The sequence below is a fragment of the Glandiceps talaboti genome, chromosome 14, assembly GCF_964340395.1.
Source record: "Glandiceps talaboti chromosome 14, keGlaTala1.1, whole genome shotgun sequence".
NCBI lineage: Eukaryota > Metazoa > Hemichordata > Enteropneusta > Spengelidae > Glandiceps > Glandiceps talaboti.
Genome location: NC_135562.1, coordinates 2,692,634 through 2,708,927, shown reverse-complemented (window position 1 = coordinate 2,708,927; position 16,294 = coordinate 2,692,634). Strand labels below are relative to the sequence as shown.

At 35.2% G+C, this 16,294-nt stretch overlaps 1 protein-coding gene across 1 annotated transcript in view; it reads right to left on the bottom strand.

The window, feature by feature from the left end:
* Positions 1-3,407: 3,407 nt before the first annotated feature.
* Positions 3,408-16,294, bottom strand: part of LOC144445173 (regulating synaptic membrane exocytosis protein 2-like) — a 46,782-nt gene continuing 33,895 nt past the window's right edge. Inside the window, exons 16-23 of the mRNA XM_078134707.1 lie at positions 15,502-15,600; positions 10,602-10,658; positions 8,741-8,845; positions 7,814-7,951; positions 6,902-7,013; positions 5,413-5,507; positions 4,722-4,841; positions 3,408-3,718 (exon numbers count right to left, since the gene is read on the bottom strand). Of these exons, the coding sequence (XP_077990833.1) occupies positions 3,408-3,718; positions 4,722-4,841; positions 5,413-5,507; positions 6,902-7,013; positions 7,814-7,951; positions 8,741-8,845; positions 10,602-10,658; positions 15,502-15,600 (1,037 nt within the window). The remainder of the gene's footprint in view (positions 3,719-4,721; positions 4,842-5,412; positions 5,508-6,901; positions 7,014-7,813; positions 7,952-8,740; positions 8,846-10,601; positions 10,659-15,501; positions 15,601-16,294) is intronic.

Sequence of the window (16,294 nt, the reverse complement as noted above, 5' to 3'; positions counted from 1 at the left end):
TTCGTATGCAAACTTTGGAGAGAGATTGAAGAACCTTGAATTGGTCCTCGAGGTGCCGCCTACACATTAATTGGTATATGTAACACCCCACCCCCACCCCCTTATTCTTTTACTATTGCAATAGTATATCTGACAAGTCGGACAAATTCGAGTTTCTAAAATGCACTTTACATGTGCAGGCAAAGGCTCAATTTTCTGGAAAAGTTTTAGTATAACAATTCAACTTAAGACTCTCAAAGAGTATAAACAGGAAGAAGAAAAAGACGTGTAAAAAGTCACATAAGGTACAAACGTTATTTTGTGTTGTCATGGTATTTTTATTGCTGATTAATTATGATATTTAAGATGGCTTTTAAAGTAAACATGTAATATTAGGCCATGATATACTACTTAATGTTTATCAGTTTATTGGACACGTGACCGGGACACGTCACGTACACACGATAGTAACCTTTGACCTATGGAAGAGAAAGTGGAATGCTAGTAAAGATCCTCTTTAAGGCCTAAACAAGTTGTTTGGTTCCGGTTACCCTACCCCACCTAGCTTTTCACTGCTGACCCTAAATCGCGAAAATTGTGAAGTTTCGCGAGAAATAGTGGGTGCGGAAACTGACATCAACTGAAAACAGACAATATAAAACTGTTCTTCTAATCTGGAATGGCTGTACATCTGATGAGAAGAAACCAATAACACAGAGACCATATGGAAAACAACGGAAAACATAACTATCTGAACTAGACACATATGAAAAAAAATAAAATAAAAAATAAAATAAAAAATCTACCTTCCCCACCTATTCTAAAATTGAGTGTAATCGGAACCACACAATCTTTTTATTAGGCCTAGATAACAATAAATTTGAAAAATTAAGATTTTTTTAGGCCATTAAAATGATTTCTCTAACTATACCCGGTGACGACATTAACATTATGTGCTCCTGCCATTTTATCAAGTCGTGTGACCTACCCACATCAAAGTTCAATGCACTTTTTTACGAAAATACCTATCCCATAATTTATTTACTTTGTGTAGAGGTTATTGTTATCAAATCAACTCAGCTACTGCAATCATCTTTTCTTCGTACAAAAGTACAAAAATAATCATTTGTAAATTCCCTCCAAATATCAAAAACCACAGTCCCATTTATTTAAAAAGAAATCAATTGTTAAAATAAATATTTAAAAAACTCAATGTTGAAAAACCCGTCAGTAAATGGGAATGTTACGTGTTTGCCTATCTCAGACTGAATTACTGTCTTCGATGACGTCATTGTATCACGTGATTGTATTCGATCCATGGATACCAATTTCTGTTAACATCGAAACGATTATAAAGTTACAGAATATTAAGAGATGGACATGTTATATTGTACTAGATTTAAAAAAACTAACTTCGTACCGTGACAAGTGGATCAAAAGTGCGTTATTATCGTTATCACAACTTAACATGACGTACTTGCACGCATCTGAACGTGATACGATTAATTCTAGATATAGTAAGCTAACCGTCATACAATAATCCTCCGAAATAGAAATTAACCTACCCCTACATGACGTCATCAAGTAACCATGACGTCATCAAGTAATCTAATCCCTAAGTTGATGGTAGCAACGTTCATATTTCCGCGAGACATTTCCCAATTTGAGAAGATTATCTCTTTTACAAGGCACATATACCGTATGTCAGAGGGTCTTCAAAATAAACACAACAATATACCATTGTATAAAGATCCGATCGTAATTACTCAGAGTCAAATATGATATCTTTTCTACGACTTTGGGCAGAAAATGAAAAATAAACTCGAGACAAACGTTGACATTATTTGAAAACTCAAATTTAGATAACGTTCATACCCTTCAAACATAGTAGAATCCAATTATTATATGTATCACCATTATATATAATCGTAGTTAATAGTTACTAGTTATATTCTGCAATCATAAACTAAATTCAATCACTAGTTTACTATTTGTTATTCACATAAATAATTACTCACTATAAGAAATTTTGTCGTATCCTCCTATATAATTCAATTCAAGTATAATTGCTCTAGTTTCTGTTCCCTAAATAATTTAACAACTTAACTTGGTTCAAACGCGGTCTGTTTCACGTATGTATTATGTACGTTCAACATTTAAAAGGTAGATAATCCGGTGCAATATATATATTATTAAGTACATTCACTGCATGTCAATGACATGATATGTATAGTCTTATATAAATAAATCTTTTAATTGTAAATCAGTTTTATACTGGTGATGAATTGTGCAACCATTGCAGTATGTCATTATGACGTGAACAATTCCAAAAACACATTTAAACATGACATAATTAATTTATACATACATAATTAGCTATAAATAGAGTGATTATAACATGTACTATATGTCGTTTATATAGTGGTGTGAAACAATGGAAGCAAGTAAAGTTGAAACGAATTGAATGTCTGGCTCGACAGAAAGTCCCTACTAGCATTGCTTGTTATCGCTTGTCTCAAGGACTGAAATCTTCTTAAAGTGAAGTGGTCACGTGTTGTGTATCTTCCATTGCGCATGTCATACGTTTTGCGGCGCTTACATACAAGGGAGTTTGACATTAACATTCGTTGAAACGTTCTTTTACGTCAGGGTATCCTCCACAAGAGAATGTTTACTAAGCAACAATGGAGGAAGAGGAACACATCGGTACACGAGAACACATCAAACCAAGATATAGCTTGGGATTGCACATGATGCTTGGTATAGCCAAGAAACTTTTGAATGTTAGCGTCAAACTATTATTTGTAAGCACCCCAAACATATGCTAGATGATAAATACACATCGCACGACATCTACACTTTAACATCTCTACATTATACTTTCTGGATCAACATTAATTGATGCATGATAATTTGATACATTATAATACATTGGTATTTTTGACATGCGCAGAAAATGTAGCAGTGTTAGTAAGATATTTGTCACGTCAGAAATGCTACAACATATAAAGTATACTACATTTTTTGTCGATAATGTAAAGCGTAGCAATATCTAATATATGATTTTTTTGAGCCTGGGAACGTTTTGTTTCAAGTCAACTAGCTTCCACTGTACACCCAGTGTTTGTAACACTTTAACTACGTTTTTTTCTATATTTTTTGTTCTGCTATTGGTTTATTTCTTAACAGACGTAAATGAAAGGAATCGTAACAAGGCTTCCGGACACGCGCATGCGTAACGGATAATCGGGGAACTTACAGTTTACCGTGATAGGATAGATATAATAATATAATAATAATAATAATAAATAATATAGGATATTGGTAGGATATTTGGTAGATGGCTTGTTGAACGCGGTACACCATTTCCCCATCCTAACCAAGTATACCATATACATGGAAAAATAAAAACCGTAAATAAATTCAGCTCAGAAAGAATTGATAGAATCACTAGAACCCATGTTATACACATCACTTGGAAATAGTGTGTACCAACCGACCGTGTGTTTACTAAGTTCAAGTTCGTCTAACGTTATTTGTACTTCTCCGATGCAGCGGTTATGTTGAAGAGTGCCAAGTTTTTCCCAAATCATGATCTGTAGATTTCTGCCGTAAACATCACAGGCAGAATACCGTATCATCTGACGGTACGCTGGTTCGATGGATTGCTTAACGACTCGCGTTTTCTTCTTTTGAATTCTTCGGTTTCCTTCGACCAAGTATGTCTTTACATATGTATCTGAAATATAATGTTTAAAAGATGTATGGATGATTGTGATAAATTGTACGTTTTTGCTTGTGTAGGGTAGTAATTCATTTAATAAATGCAACGCGTATATTATTTTTACATGGCATAAAATTTATTATCTTATGTCATATGTTGTTACTTTCATATATGTTCTCGTGTTTGTGTACAAATGCAAAATGGGAGAGAGAGAGAGAGAGAGAGAGAGAGAGAGAGAGAGAGAGAGAGAGAGAGAGAGAGAGAGAGAGAGAGAGAGAGAGAGAGAGAGAGAGAGAGAAGAGAGGGAGAGAGAGAGAGAGAGAGAGAGAGAGAGAGAGAGAGAAAGAGAAAGAGAGAGAGAGAGAGAGAGAGAGAGAGAGAAAGAGAAAGAGAAAGAGAACGTAACCATCCCAGCAGATAATACCGATGACTGGACTCTAAATGACTCTATTACTATTACTTAGATGGCGCCATCTATAATTTCAATCCATGTAAGCATAAATCTCAGACGTCACTTTAGTCGTCAACACGACCGGTACCTTTTTTGAGTGCTGACAACTGAGAAATTGGATATCCTTAAAGATCTAACACTATCGAGTAATAGTTTTCTTAATAACATTTGTATTTTTATCCATACTATGAATTGGTCAACAGACCTCATAGGTTGTCACTGCAAGACAAATATATATGACAAACGAAGTGTCACCAAACATTTTTAGATTTGTATTACATGTTATTATCAGCACAATTCGCATCTTAATGTTTGACGGGTGATTTCACACCTCAAACACCTGCTTTCTATATAATACAATATATGTGTCCACAGTCTAGCACAGATGGACACACCGTGTTCGTATGTAATGGCCGTATTGTGCAAATGCAAGGCCAATGTCTTAATTGGCCAAGAGGAATTCATTTCAGAACGATGTGATGGCCTCAACAATGGCTATTTGACGTGATATCAATTGTACTGTTGTCATGGCGACACTTGAAGACATTGATGAAATGACCTTCATACCTGGTAAATTATCACCTTCTTGTTCTGTTAGACCCTTAGCAGAGACGACTTCAACTTCTAAGTGACCTTTCGTCATCACGATACCGACTTTGATAGCACCAACCGGTTTGACACCATCATCTATGGAAAATACGAAGATTGCGAATTAATAGATTTGTTTTATGATTATTCTCTCGCTGTGTGTGTGTGTGTGTGTGTGTGTCTGTCTGTGTCTGTGTGTGTGTGTATGTGTGTGTGTCTGTGTGTGTGTGTCTGTGTGTGTGTGTCTCTGTGTGTGTGTGTGTGTCTGTCTGTCAGTCTGTCTGTCCTCCCTCCCTTGCCTGTCTGTCAGTCTGTCTGTCCTCCCTCCCTTGCCAGGCCCTTTCAGGATTCCTCACTCCGTCTCTCCCCTCCCTGTTCCTGTCTGTCTGTCTGTCTGTCTGTCTGTCTGTCTGTCTGTCTGTCTGTCTGTCTGTCTGTCTGTTTGTTGTCTGTCTCTCAATGTATTGAGTTAGAAACACAGATTTTTTCAATGTTTACATTGATTTTTGAGGTAAGAAGCCATCAAAAAATTGTTTTGTAAATCACAAATCCGAACTAAATACCCAATCCTAATCAATATGGTCGATTCCGTGTGTAATGTCAAACATCTCGTGTTTCTTTGAAAAATTAATGAATATGATTTTTACAAATATAATCTATTATATCTTACCAAGAAGAGCTATGACGTTGTACTGCCCAGGACCAAGCGACCCAACCTCATTAGAAGAGTTGACAGAGGCTATGTCATCACCCTCAGGAGCTGGCCTGGAATACGATGGATACCTATTATTGAAATATAAAAAGGAGGAAAAGATTAATTATCCACATATATAACACTTAAAGTGACCATATGAATGAGGATTGGGTATTTATTTTTGGTTTTTTAATTTATAAAACAATTTTACCATAGCTTACTACTTGAAAACCAATTTGAAACAACATATGTAACAAATTGCAAACAATTAATCAACGTGTGTCCTTGTACGTACAATAACAAACTTTTTACACATCTGTTAGTTTTTAACAATGTATTGAGTTACAAACACAGACTTGGTTTTTGTCATTTCACATTGATCTCCCAAAGCAGAAAGCCATAATAGAATTGTTTTATAAATTAAAATTCTGAAAATAAATACCCTAATCCTCACCCATATGGTCACTTTAATAGCCCATGGTTTAATCAGTATTATTCATAAATACTTCAGTTTCACAACATTTCAACGTTGTTTAATGTTGCAATCGTTTAATTTTCAAAACTGATAACATTTTGGATTAAGCTAAATATTTCGGTCGAAACCATGTTGATTCGGTGTAATTGATTCTAACATGATGTTATTGCTTTAAGGTCACTCATAATATGTTGAATATTAAAGTTAATATATGATAAGACCAGTGGTACCTTGATAGAACTCCCAACTGGCATCCTGTCCAGTAAGAGAAAATGAATAGCTGACTCTATTGTGGCAGTTAAACATAAATAGAATCGAAATTCATTATAAGATTGTGAGGCAGTAGGATTACGTATTATTACTGACAATACATTGATACAGAATGATGGGCTACATTAGATGTATATCCTTTTATCTTTTTCTCATTGTTGTATCATTAAGTATTATTACCTAAAGGTCATACTCATTATCGCCTCCCTTCATCAAATTTGTTCCGTTCGTAAATTACGGCAGATAAGGTTATTAGGTCAGGTCATTACAATGCATTCATTGGATGAGTTTAATATCTATTTATCTATCTATCTATCTATCTATCTATCTATCTATCTATCTATCTATCTATCTATCTATCTATCTATCTATCTATCTATCTATCTACTATCTATCTATCTATCTATCTATCAATCTAGCTGTCTGTCTGTCTGTCTGTCTGTCTGTCTGTCTGTCTGTCTGTCTGTTTGTCTGCCTGTCTGTATATCTACCTATGTAGACGTCTACCTATGTATGTATGTATGTATGTATGTATGTATGTATGTATGTATGTATGTATGTATGTATGTATGTATGTATGTATGTATGTATGTATGTATGCATGCATGCATGCATGCATGCATGTATGTATGTATGTATGTATGTATGTATGTATGTATGTATGTATGTATGTATGTATGTATGTATGTTCTTTTTGGTAAAGAATGCGTTTAAACCAACCTAAGAGCATCGAATTCTGAACTGTTTATGCTGTTTGTATCACTGGTATCATCTGCAACACTGGGTGTTGTGGTGAGACGACCACGACAAGCTGCTCGGTCTTCAGGGCTTACTATGAATAGATAAGTGGACAGTCACAATTAATTTTATTTTGGAAAGAAGAGAAAATATATCTATCACGCAAATAAACGTTTAAGGCAGTTTGTTTAACTACGTACCTGCATTTAACATTATTTGTGATACATATTAGACAGGGTATGATTGTGGATACTGCAAAGCAGGATGTGCTTGGTTCGAGTTCTGTACAAAATGGCAGATGAGCAATCAAGTTGTCGCATTGTGAAATGAATGAAAACGATTTGAAATTTAGTTTATTTCATTTACAGTATATTGATGAAAATCACTTTAAACTGAATATGATTATGAAAATGAAGTTTTCTGGGAAGAAGGAGTGTGGTATACGCTTAATGAGGCTGTTAACAGTTAATCATGTATAAACAAAGCTGGGCAGTTTTTGCAGTTTTAATGTTTGAAATTTCATATGTTAACTATTTCTATCTAAAAAGAAGTATTACGTGCATGTTAACATTTGTATAAACGTCCCTGTAACAAATTTGAATTTGAAATGCAATAATATTTGAAAATTTAGGTGCTGTTAAGTTGTGTAACATAACTATATGTACATATACATACATATACATGTGCAAGATAACTATATTTGCATATAACTATATATATAACTATATACATAACTATATATATATATATATATATATATATATATATATATATATATATATATATATATATATATATATATATATATATATATATATATATATATATATATATATACCGGTATGTATATATATTGCCATATGATGCCATATATGGCCAATTTTCTCAACTTACACCAGGAAAATCTACGCGTATGAAGGGCGAGCCAGTTTTCACTTATGGATTTGGGTAAACTGCTGCCAATCTCGTTCTGACTCATACTTCTTTCAGTCTTGAGTCTAATTTGTTTGTCATGTTGCTGTAAATAGGTCTCTGTATAAAATGAGAGGAAAGACATGAAATGCCGCAAAACATGCAGTGAAAGTATGACGTATATAGAAATGAAGTAGAATGTTGTAAGTGGTGACAGACATATACAGTGTGTATCGACTGACGTTCGTTCGTATAGTTATGATCGATCTCAATCTATTCAATCCATATATGTACTATCATTATATGTTGGAACTGGAGTACAAAATAACGTGGATTTGAAAGTATACCCAGTGTGTTATTTGATAAACGTAAACACATAGACAGACACAGACACAGATACAGACACAGACAAACACAGACGCAGACATAGACACACACATACATACATACATACATACATACATACATATACATACATACATACATACATACATACATACATACATACATACATAAAATAAAATATTGAATGCTCGAAATCATCACTACATGATACATTTTCTTTATGCAGTTATCATTGACCTCTGACCTTAGATTGCAATACATGTATATCCTATAAGAGGCATCAGAGAGCGTAGTATTGGCACTGAAACAAGTGAAGTAAATCACTTCTATATATAATCGTTCGTTTCCTCTTTCTACATTTAATACTCAAAACACAACAAAAAGCTTCTTGTAATGGCAATTTAACCGCATCGCCATACCTCACTGCCACGTAAACATACCTATTCACATTCACGGGTGAAAGTGGTCAGTTGTCAGGGGCAACGTGGTATTACCATATATACATATATGTACATACCCACGTCTGATTGATAATATATATTTAACGATCAATACTTGACTGACCTAAGTTCTGACTGCTTATTGACCTTTTCGCACCATCAGTTCTGAGGGAGGGATTTTTCATCGTAAGCTTCTTTCTGAGTCGTTCTTTTAAACTGCCACGTAAACCTGTCATATCAAAATAAATATTAAAATTCTGTCCATTTAAATTGTATTATAAAATAGTAATATTTGAGTCTGTGTCCATGGAGATTGTACAATAAACCAACAGTAAACCTTGAAGTGGATTATGCATATGTGCATTCCAACTATAGACTATGGTGTGAACTCATAATGTAACATTAGCTATAGACCATAGCGTGAACTCATAATGTAACACCAACTATGGACTATGGCGTAAACTCATAATGTAACATTAGCTATAGACCATGGTGTGAACACATACTGTAACACCAACTATAGACCATGAGGTGAACTCATAATGTAACACCAACCATAAATATGGCGTGAACTCATAACGTAACATTAGCTATAGACCATGGCATGAACTCACAATGTAACACCAGCTATAGACTATGGCGTGAACTCATAATGTAACACCAGCTATAGACCATAGCGTAAAAACATAATGTAACACCAGCTATAGACCATGGCATGAACTCATAATGTAACAGCAGCTATAGACCATGGCGTGAACTCATAATGTAACACCAACCATAGACCATGACATGAACTCAAAATGTAACAGCAGCTATAGACCATGGCGTGAACTCATAATGTAACACCAACCATAGACCATGGCGTGAACTCATAATGTAACACCAGCTATAGACCATGACATGAACTCAAAATGTAACAGCAGCTATAGACCATGGTATGAACTCAAAATGTAACACCAACCATAGACCATGGCGTGAACTCATAATGTAACACCAGCTATAGACCATGACATGAACTCAAAATGTAACAGCAGCTATAGACCATGGCGTGAACTCAAAATGTAACACCAACCATAGACCATGACATGAACTCATAATGTAACACCAACCATAGACCATGGCGTGAACTCATAATGTAACACCAACCATAGACCATGGCGTGAACTCATAATGTAACAGCAGCTATAGACCATGGCGTGAACTCATAATGTAACACCAGCTATAGACCATGACATGAACTCATAATGTAACAGCAGCTATAGACCATGGCGTGAACTCATAATGTAACACCAACCATAGACCATGGCGTGAACTCAAAATGTAACACCAACCATAGACCATGGCGTGAACTCAAAATGTAACACCAACCATAGACCATGGCGTGAACTCATAATGTAACACCAACCATAGACCATGGCGTGAACTCAAAATGTAACACCAGCTATAGACCATGGCGTGAACTCATAATGTAACACCAACCATAGACCATGGCGTGAACTCATAATGTAACAGCAGCTATAGACCATGGCGTGAACTCATAATGTAACACCAGCTATAGACCATGACATGAACTCATAATGTAACAGCAGCTATAGACCATGGCGTGAACTCATAATGTAACACCAACCATAGACCATGGCGTGAACTCAAAATGTAACACCAACCATAGACCATGGCGTGAACTCATAATGTAACACCAACCATAGACCATGTCAATATTACATAACCAAGATAACCACACCTGCTTATAAAGTTACAGACTGTGTTTCTTTAACCAAAGATACAACGATAATGACCCAGTTTATAAAATTACATACTGTACCTCTTTACCTCTATACTTATAACACATATCATTAGTTGTTGAAATTTACAATTACTATAAGACAGGACATGTGTAATTTAACAATAATTTCAATGAAATGAGTATTTTGCTTTAATGACGTAATTTAAATAATGAAAAATTAAGGGATTTTAGTTAAATTTACCTTTTTCTTTACGACCGTCAGGTGATCCAGGTGGACTGAGACTTTGACTATTTGAGTCTAAAAACACAAAGTGCAAATTTAATATTATGAGGTATTTAAAAAACACAGAAAGAAAGTGCACAGTTTATCAGGTAGTTATTGTGTTTATCAATCATGTACACGAGTTGAACTTATGGATGGATGGGATGAGATGGGGTGCAATATTAATAAAGGTGAAGTGAAAGCTTAATAACCTTCGTCGTTGGTTGACTTGATGGAGTACGAAACGACCGTGAAGTACATGTGTCAAGATCAGCCAACAGCAGAATATATTAAGATAGTAATAAAGTAATAACAGATAGATGAAGTGACTGTAGCTGTGTGTGTGTGTATGTGTGTGTGTGTGTGTGTGTGTTTGTTTGTGTGTGTGTGTGTTGGTGTGTGTGTGTCTGTCTGTCTGTCTGTCTGTCTGTCTGTCTGTATGTCTGTCTGTCTGTCTGTCTGTCTGTCTGTCTGTCTGTGTGTGGTTCTGTATGTATGTATGTATGTATGTATGTATGTATGTATGTATGTATGTATGTATGTATGTATGTATGTATGTGTGTGTGTGTGTGTGTCTATGTATGTATGTATGTATGTATGTATGTATGTATGTATGTATGTATGTATGTATGTCTGTCTGTCTGTCTGTCTGTCTGTCTGTCTGTCTGTCTGTCTGTCTGTCTGTGTATGCATGTCTGTCGGTCTGTGTATATGTGTGTGTGTGATAGTAGTATTTTCAACACAGGATTCGCCATCTTATAGTTGATGTCTTCGTGTAAATAAGTAGAGGGTGGGCAAGGGATGATTTTATAACTCGTCTCCTCTTGTCATTTTCTCAGTAATTCGTAAATACAGCACGTTGCAGGGTACTTTTCACTCTCTCTATTTCATACAAAAACAATAAGAAACTGCACATTCTGCATTTCAAATAGCAAGATGGTGATTTCTTGGTATATTTAGTCTGGCTGAAATATTTACCATTTATCACATTGCAATTAGATGCAGACAAGTGGACGCCAATGTTTTGATGTCTGCATTTGATATCTGCATGGTGGCACAATACTTTATTTGACTTAGACGAAAATGGTAGCAAGAAATTGTCGCCATCTTAAAGTGTACATATAGTAATAATGTACAGTGTCTTTTTGCTTTCTGCTTGGTTGTATCAAGCCTGAACAGTAACATATTATGCACTGTATAACTTCTGCAGGCGTATAGTATATGTAAAATGTGTGGCACAATTTGTGTACTTCCTAACTTTAAATTTTATATTCTTCCTTCCTACTGCATACCCCTCTTGTTTATCTTCTTTTGACGACATGCATATGTGTCGTAATTAATGACATTAAAGGGTGATGTTAGCTGTATTTTGTATGCGTGGGAGACTCAGAAAGTCGTTTTCAACAACACTGCACTGGAGTGTGGCTTTGTACATGTTATAAGGCTTAGCGGATCGGGCATAGAGAAGGCCTGTCTTTCAAGCTTAGTGTGAGAGGCATTACGGTAAATAAAACAATTATTAGACTTTTCATCATCTCATTCACATAGCTGGCATCAATATTATGTAGTTTTGATACTAAGTGAAGAAATACAAAGCTTCTAAGTATGGTTTATTTCCTTTAATGCCTCGCATCAGTATACAGTAGGTCTGTTCTAAGTCAGGGTTTGCAAAATCTTTATTTCAGACAGGACGTGCGACGCAAGTTGGGTAGCAATGACTTTTCCGGGTCCCTTAAGAATGTGTTCGGCAGAAAGAAAAGCACCAAGATAAACCCAGCATCGCCTTTGTTCTTCTTTAAAGCGAAGACGGATATTCGTCTATGTTTGAAGAAAATTACACGGTTTCAGGAATAAAAATCAGAGCCTTTATGCAGCTAGACGGATCTTATTAATCTAATTGGTGACAGTCTCACTCGTGCGCCTATAAACATATAATCTTCTATTATTTGACTGTCATCAAACGACTAATAAACCTGATTTCATTTCAATTCAACACCTCCTGAATAGAGATTTGACTTTCGTGATACCTACAGACGTACCGGGGACTGTTGAATACAATAACGTTACAGATCAAAGGGTTGTTTGTGACTCGCCATACGACATTACCGCAGGTCAAATCACAGTTGATTTTGACGGTCTCCATGTTTTTCTAGATCTGTACAAACATCTTTTGCCTGTATTGTTAAATGCAATAATACGAAAATATCTATTCTATGCATTCCCAAGATATAAATGTTATGTCGAAGCCCTTTCATAATTTTTGTTCATACTTCTAGTCCAAAAATAGTAAGGCAAAAATACAAAAAAAATGTTTGTTTCCGATAACATGACTTTAGAAAATATGATAGGTATGTCGAAATTTTATTTTATTTTACTTTAAAAAAAATTAAAATTACTTCGACCCAAAGATATTATACTTATCGGTGACAATACGTCCGTGAGAGTTTGATGAGGTGTAACAGAAGTAAATGAAGACAATTCTAAATTATGCAGACGAACAAGGTTATGCAGACTACTGTTATAGTCTAAAAAGACCTCGTTTCTCTCTGGAATACGATTTTTTTCTTCATAAAAGTGACCACAGATGAGGCAAAGCAATGAATGTGCACACGGAAATAGATTAGTAAATTGTTACCATTTGACCTTTTTTTGTATGCAAAAACACTGTTCACGATCGGGGACTTAAACTAGTGTCGGTTGGCTTGTCGGAAACACACTTTTTAATTTGGCTGACAAAGAAGTTCAACTAGCCACGATTACAATTGTAGTACGTTTATGAATGTTCTCGCTCCAAGATACACGTATGTATGACGTGCTGCCTTTTACCACTCTGAACAACAAGTGCGCTTAAGTAAACTTACTTTTTACCTAATTATTCTAATATTCGTGATTTACTAAAAATCTAGATTGTTAACATTTCTGATATCTAAGATAGTAAAACTATGACTAATAGATTAAGTCTATATAAATAAAGTTATATTTAGCTGGCTCATGAATCTAGATAACATCACTCATTCCTTTCTACCCTTATCACGATCAATACCAGACATATATCTTTACATAAACCTGTCCCATTTAAGGTTTTTATGTCTTTTATTGTATATTCACCTTAGAGAGATAAACGGACTGTCTGCCTACTTACATGTAGATGGTTTATAGCTATTGCCAATTTTACGGCTCTGCATTCTTTTGTCAAATATATTGTGAGGTTTTTTACTTTGTATACGTTAGGCTATAAAACGTACTTCTCGAGGACTTACATTCTGAAACATAGGAACTATATGTTCTTATGGTGGCAATATAATATAAATATGACCTGAACAAAACTGTCATTACATAACATTACGATTCCTCCTACAGCTTTATTACATTGCAAACGATATTACGTTAAATAGAGCGTCGTTTGACAAGATTACTAAAATCGCCACAGTCTGGCCTCTTACTATATATATTGTTACGTCTCGTCTGGCTCGACAAAATCGTACACGATCTTACAAAAATTGTAACATATTATCGTCTGTGTGTCATCTACATTTCATTACCTGGGTCATACAGCGCTTAAAAAATTTGCTACATTTTCTTTGAATGAATGAATGAATGAATGAATGAATGAATGATGCTTATCTTGACAGGTGTTTTTTGAATCATTTACAACAATTAGCCAGTCTTACCTAACACATTAAAAAACAAATATGACCAGTTAATTTCAACTCAGCTTCGGGTAAAATTTAGGTCTGGTACAATGGGGGGGGGGGGGGGGGGGAGGTTAGAGCCGACTTTTCTTTTGTGTCTGACACAAAATTCCATTTGATTTGTGTAAACGTGACTATTTACTTTCCCACATAGAGAGGGGGGCCAGGGTTAAAGTTCAGGGTTGCTGCTAAATGATTGGAACAAATGAAGGCTGTGTTAATATTGGATAACTTTGGTATGTGATCTATGTCAGGTACAAAAATTCAGTGTGAATGGAGTCCCAAACTTGATCCAGCTTATTAGATTTACTACTTTATGTGGTCCCAGAATGAAACTCACATTTGTAGTTTGAACATAGTAATTGTGTAACAATTTGCTGTGGGAGATAAAATCTCATATATCGAAAATGTAGCATTCTAGTCAGATTTGTTATCCAGCTAAACAATGAAATACTGTTTCAAGTGGCGTTATTTTTTATTGTAGTACTCGGCATGTGTTCATTCTCGGCGCTTGCCAATATTTTGATTTTTAGCAAAATTTAATATAATCAGTGCCATTGGCGAAATTTTGAAGACTTTAAAAACGCCCACCACATAGACCTTAAAGCCAGTTTTTAAGATACAAATATGTATATCGCCATCGCCATATAAATTCAAAAAAGAATTAACAATAATCATATAGTTCTACGGTGTTTCATTTCAGCCTGTCATTTATTCTTACTACGACGGAAACGAAGTTCAGGTATAGGGTAACCGTGGTAATTTGACCCCTACAGAGAACAAACCATGCAGAGACCCTTTTATAATCATCACATAGGGACCTTTGAAATGCCAGGGTTCATTTCCTCGCAACACAAGAAATCTAGCTATATAAACGAGATCCCCACTGTCTTTCCCTGCAGACAGCCTGGGGATTAATTTCACGGTGACATCCTATCTCATCTAACCAATCAATTCATTTCCATAAACGAAACCATAAAGTCCAATTTATATTTAAAAAATCCATTTCAATTAATTCATCTGTGCTTATATACATATATTTATAGTACGTTCCTGTTTGGGATGAACTCAAAATTCATCAAAACTGTTATTGTAATGAACATAATAGTTTTGGAGAGCTCAGTATAGAAAAAGACACAAACAATTACTTAGATGATGTATAATGACAGAATACCATGGTAACATACCCGATAAAAGATGTTCCGGAGCTGTACTAGCACGATTCCTGTTATGTACTGTTGAACTTACTTGAGTACTGGAAGGTATAGAATTTATGGAACGATCACCTATGGAGAGAAAATAACACAACACAGACGTAAATATGAATATAAGAAAATAAGACCTTGTAACAATGTTATTGAGTATTGCTAAAGTTGATTAGTTATGAGAAGTATTTAATCCTTGTATTACTAATGATCCAGCATGATGTGTACTATTGTGTTGAATGACCCCATAAAACGGTGAATTTCGTTATATATAATTGTACTTTCCATTACAATATGGTAACATGGGCAAGCTCGTGTAGTTTTTTCTTTCTGTATCGTTGTCTGTTTAATAAACAATTACGTAGACTATACTTTACACAGCGACTTGTAGGTAGCTGTTCCTTGGCTCTGTATGATACAACGACGCAGACACGAACAAGTAACTGCACATGATACACTACACTGTAAGTAAGATAGCGGCAAGATCGAAATTTCTTGCTACAATTTGGGGATTGCGTCTGAATGGAATAAACCATCTAAACATATTGTAGCTAGCCGCAGACCCACGACGCCAATGTTTTGATGTCTTCAGTGTGCATGGTGGCACCTTTCATTTCATTCCGACAAAATGTAGCAAGAAACTGTATTCATTCAATCTTGCGATCTAAAAGTGCAGCATGTGTAGTTTGTTATTGGTTTCTGTGCGTCTGTATCAATTAAACAGAACCAGTGAACGGTAATTTGCAACGTGCCATAGTGATGTCTATTGGACACA